At 51.1% G+C, this 4,093-nt stretch overlaps 1 protein-coding gene across 2 annotated transcripts in view; it reads left to right on the top strand.

Moving 5' to 3' along the window:
- The window catches only part of LOC116546117 (renin), a 21,624-nt gene that overhangs the window by 10,669 nt on the left and 6,862 nt on the right, over positions 1–4,093 (top strand). For both annotated transcript variants that reach the window (XM_032272458.1, XM_032272459.1), the window contains exons 2-3: positions 2,602–2,734; positions 3,635–3,758. In XM_032272458.1, coding sequence (XP_032128349.1) covers positions 2,602–2,734; positions 3,635–3,758 — 257 coding nt within the window. The remainder of the gene's footprint in view (positions 1–2,601; positions 2,735–3,634; positions 3,759–4,093) is intronic.

Raw genomic sequence — 4,093 nt, 5'->3', positions numbered from 1 at the left:
AGTGCGTGCCTGTAATCCCAGCTACTCAGGAGGCTGAGGCAGGAGAATTGCCTGAACCCAGGAGGCGGAGGTTGCGGTGAGCCGAGATCGCGCCATTGCACTCCAGCCTGGGTAACAAGAGCGAAACTCCGTCTCAAAAAAAAAAAAAAAAAAGAAACAAACAAACAAAAAAGACTGAAGAAGGGGAAGAGGCAGTGTTTGAGAGAAGGGCTCACAGGGAACGGCGTTTTCAATCTGGGGACAGCAGATGTGACCAGCAGCACTGAAAGTAGGAAGGCACATTTTAATCATGGAAATACTTGCTAAGCCTCCAAAATGCTTAGGGTTTCACAGGATATTTTTACATGTCTCATCTCAAGTCATGTTCCCAACAATTCAGCATTCCCACTTTGCAGGTGAGGATGCTGAGGCTCAGGGAGGTGATATGTAAGAGGCTGAGCCTCAACACACACTGGGCCTTTTGCTTCCAAAACTGCTTTCCCTTGCCCTGCGGCTCTCAGAGAATAATTGCTGAGTTGTGAGCATGGGGTAAGAGGATGGGTGCTTCAAAGCAGCACCACCCCCAGGATAAGGTAGAGGAAAGTAAAAACATCTTCCCCTGTTGCCATCCAAAAGAGAAACAGAATGGAATTGGGCAAGGGGTGGAGAAGGAATCCAGCTTTTGAAACAGAAGTATAGGAATTCTGCTGCCTGCTCTGTGCAGAACATCATGCGAGATCCTTGGGGCAGCTGAATGGATGGGCTCCATTCTCAAGGTGGACGAGTGCATACACACACTCACAATTCAGTTATTGAGCAGTGGGCACATGGTTTCATCTGCACAGTGACTCTGAGGTAGGGACTACCATTAGGCCCATTTTTAGAAAGGAGTTAATGGAGGCTTAGAGGCCCAGGGAGGTTAGGTAGCTTTCTCAGAATCACGCAGGTGGGAAGGGGATTCATGCATGCCCCCCGCAACCGCTGTCTTCACCACTGCATGGTACCAGTTCCACAGGCTGTAGAGAGACCCAAGGAAACACAGAGCAGAAGCCCAAGGAAAGGTGAGGCCAGTGTGGGCTGGAGGCCTTGGGGCAAGCGTCCTGGAGGTGGGGGTACATGTTAGGCCTTGAAGAATTAAAGAACTGGGGGGAAAAGGAAGGGGAGAAGGAAACAATTTTCTGGAAAGGAAATGGCAAAAAGAAGTCCAAAGCATAGGCTGTTTGTTTGGAGTAAATAGCGGGAAATGCAACCTCTTTAGGGTCAGATCTCTGACCCTCCATTTTCCCACCTGTAAAGTGGGAGTAATAAAATCATCCACCTCATGAGATCAAATAAAATGATGATTGTGAAAATATGTGGGCAACAGTAAACTATGATAGGAAGATGACAAATCATTTCTGTTACAATGCCATGCTGCTAGGCATAAGAGTTGCATTCATGTTCGTGGGCAAAATGGGGTAAGTAGAATGCATGGGATACAGGAAGGATGTAGGAAGGAAAGGGCAGCGTAAGTACAGGAGGACCAGCCGCTGAGATGCAAGAGGGAATCTCCGTGTGTGTGGGAAAGCCTATTGCAGAGCTAACTGGGACCTTCTGGCTTCCATCCTGGGACCTTCTGGCAAACAGCTAGAGACATCTTCCTCTGGGTTTTGGCAAACAGCCTTTATGTCAGGACTCAGGGGGTCCTATATGGGAAATAGGACCGAGACATGCTCTGAATCCCTGCTCCAGCATTTCTGAGTCACCTTCATCCCTGTGAGCCTTCATTTTCTCATCTATCAAACGATGACAGCTAGTGTGCAGAGTTGCTATGCAGTCTGCATGGGTGTGTGTACAATGTTGGTGTGCATTCATTCCGTAGCAGCTCAGTGGAGTCGGGTTCCCAGGTCTCTTTCATTCTGCCTCTCAAAGGTGATGGGAAAACATCTGGACAAGAAGCCAAGAGATGGGACACATCTCTCCAAGGACGAGGTGCATGGTGCTCTGGAGATGCTGGCATCTCTCTAGGCCCAGCCCAGCTCGGGGGTCCACTCCACCACAGCCCTGGCTGGATGCCTGTCCCCTGGTGTCCTGGAAACCTCTCAGCGGCTGTGGGCATCTGCTGCCACCTAGCGGCCTCCTAGGGCACTGTCTCCTCGCCAGCCCCCAGTTTTGACAGGGGCATTCCCTGGCCTTCATCTCCTTAGAGGGAATGTCTGTGCCTGTTTCCCGTCTGTCCTCCCGACAGCTCGAGTTCCTTAAAGTCAGTCAGATTGTTATCGTTCTAGCTCCAGTTTCTAGCACAGTGAGGCACAAAGTAGTTGTTCAGCAGATGATTATGGAATGAATGAATGAATGAACGGACCATAACAAATGACCTTGTCCAATCAAAATCAGACAACAGAAGGAAGTCATTTCAGGGTTATTTAATCCCAGGGCAGCCGACTCTTCTAAATTGACTCTTGACAAGCGGTAACTCTCATAAATGCTCCAGAGGCCCTCATGGACAGAAGTGATTTCCAGGTGGCTGCATTAGAGGCGTTAGAGGCGTCTGTTACTAAAGCAGGGGTGTGGCCTGGAGGACCCTATCATCATGGTGCAAGTACACACTTTTTTATTTGTGCCTCCTCCACCCTGGGCCAGGATCTCCCTCAAGAGAATGCCCTCAATCCGAGAAAGCCTGAAGGAACGAGGTGTGGACATGGCGAGGCTTGGACCTGAGAGGATGGCCCTTGTCAACGTCACCTCCTCTGTGATCCTCACCAATTACATGGATGTGAGTGCCTGGCCCAGCCCTTTGCTCCCTCTCTCCCTCCTTTCCCTCATGGCCCAGGGCTTTCTTTGCTACAGGTCCCACTCTCTCCATGCTGTGTTTGACTAAGGCACTGAGGAGCACGTGAGCACCCTAGAAAATTCCCACTTTCAGCCGGGTGCGGTGGCTTGCACCTGTAATCCCAGCACTTTGGAAGGTAGAGGCAGGAGGATCACCTGAGGTTGGGAGTTCGAGACCAGCCTGACCAACATGGAGAAATCCTGTCTCTACTAAAAACACAAAATTAGCTGGGTGTGGAGGTGCATGCCTGTAATCCCAGCTATTCAGGAGGCTGAAGCAGGAGAACCGCCTGAACCCGGGAGGCGGAGGTTGCAGTGAGCCAAGACTACACCATTGCACTCCAGCCTGGGCAACAAGAGCAAAACTCCATCTCAAAAAAAAAAAAAATCCCATTTTCCAGCTGGAAGGCGTGAGCACAGAAGACAGGAAGGCACTCAGGAGCCAGTCAGGGGCAGGGTTAGGTTTGGAACTCAGCCCAGGCCTCAGCCCAGGTGTCACAGGTGGGTGGGAAGGGGTGTGTGGCCCAGGTGGGGATTTCTGCGACCTGGCCCAGCACAGGGGGCTTCCTGCCCTAGCAGATCCTCAAGGGTCAAGGTTGCTTCCTGCTTCATTCTCAATGTTTTTATTTCACCCTCCTGTCTTACTGAGACTCTCACTTTCTGGGATGCCAAGGGATGATGCTAAGCCTCCTAACAGTTCCTGCAGGAAAATGGAAACCCAGAGAGGCTATAGGACCTCACCTGGGCCAAATCTCCTCCCAAGAGCCAAGAGTGGGGCCAGGCAAGGCCCCAAGACCCAAGCTCCCCTGAGCCCCTCCAGCCTTCTCTCTTTTTACCCCCACAGACCCAGTACTATGGTGAGATTGGCATTGGCACCCCACCCCAGATCTTCAAAGTTGTCTTTGACACTGGTTCGTCCAATGTTTGGGTGCCCTCTTCCAAGTGCAGCCGTCTCTACACTGCCTGTGGTGAGACCTAAGACCCACGGTGCCTCTCCCCAGTCCCCCTGCCCTGCTGTGCATGAGCAATCCTGCCCCTCACCCAGCTCCATCCCCGTTACCCCCAAGGGAGCGGCTTCCTCTCTGCCTCTGTGCCCACTGACACTTAGGGGAGAGAGGCAGATGTCTCCCATTTTTCTGATATAACCACCAAGGTAAAAGAAAAAAAAAAGGCAAGCTCCAAGGACCCTTGGCCACACAGAAGGCCACTCTCCAGTCTTCCTGAAATTGAGACAGGACTGAATTCTCAAACCCATCGCAGGAACTCAGAACTCTTCCACCTCTAGTCTTTTTTTTTTTTTTTT

Source organism: Sapajus apella, unplaced genomic scaffold (assembly GCF_009761245.1).
Source record: "Sapajus apella isolate SASKATOON/1434 unplaced genomic scaffold, GSC_monkey_1.0 scaffold603, whole genome shotgun sequence".
NCBI classification, from domain to species: Eukaryota; Metazoa; Chordata; class Mammalia; order Primates; family Cebidae; genus Sapajus; species Sapajus apella.
The sequence above is the reverse complement of the archived record's forward strand: the minus strand, read 5'-3'. Positions and strand labels throughout refer to the sequence as shown.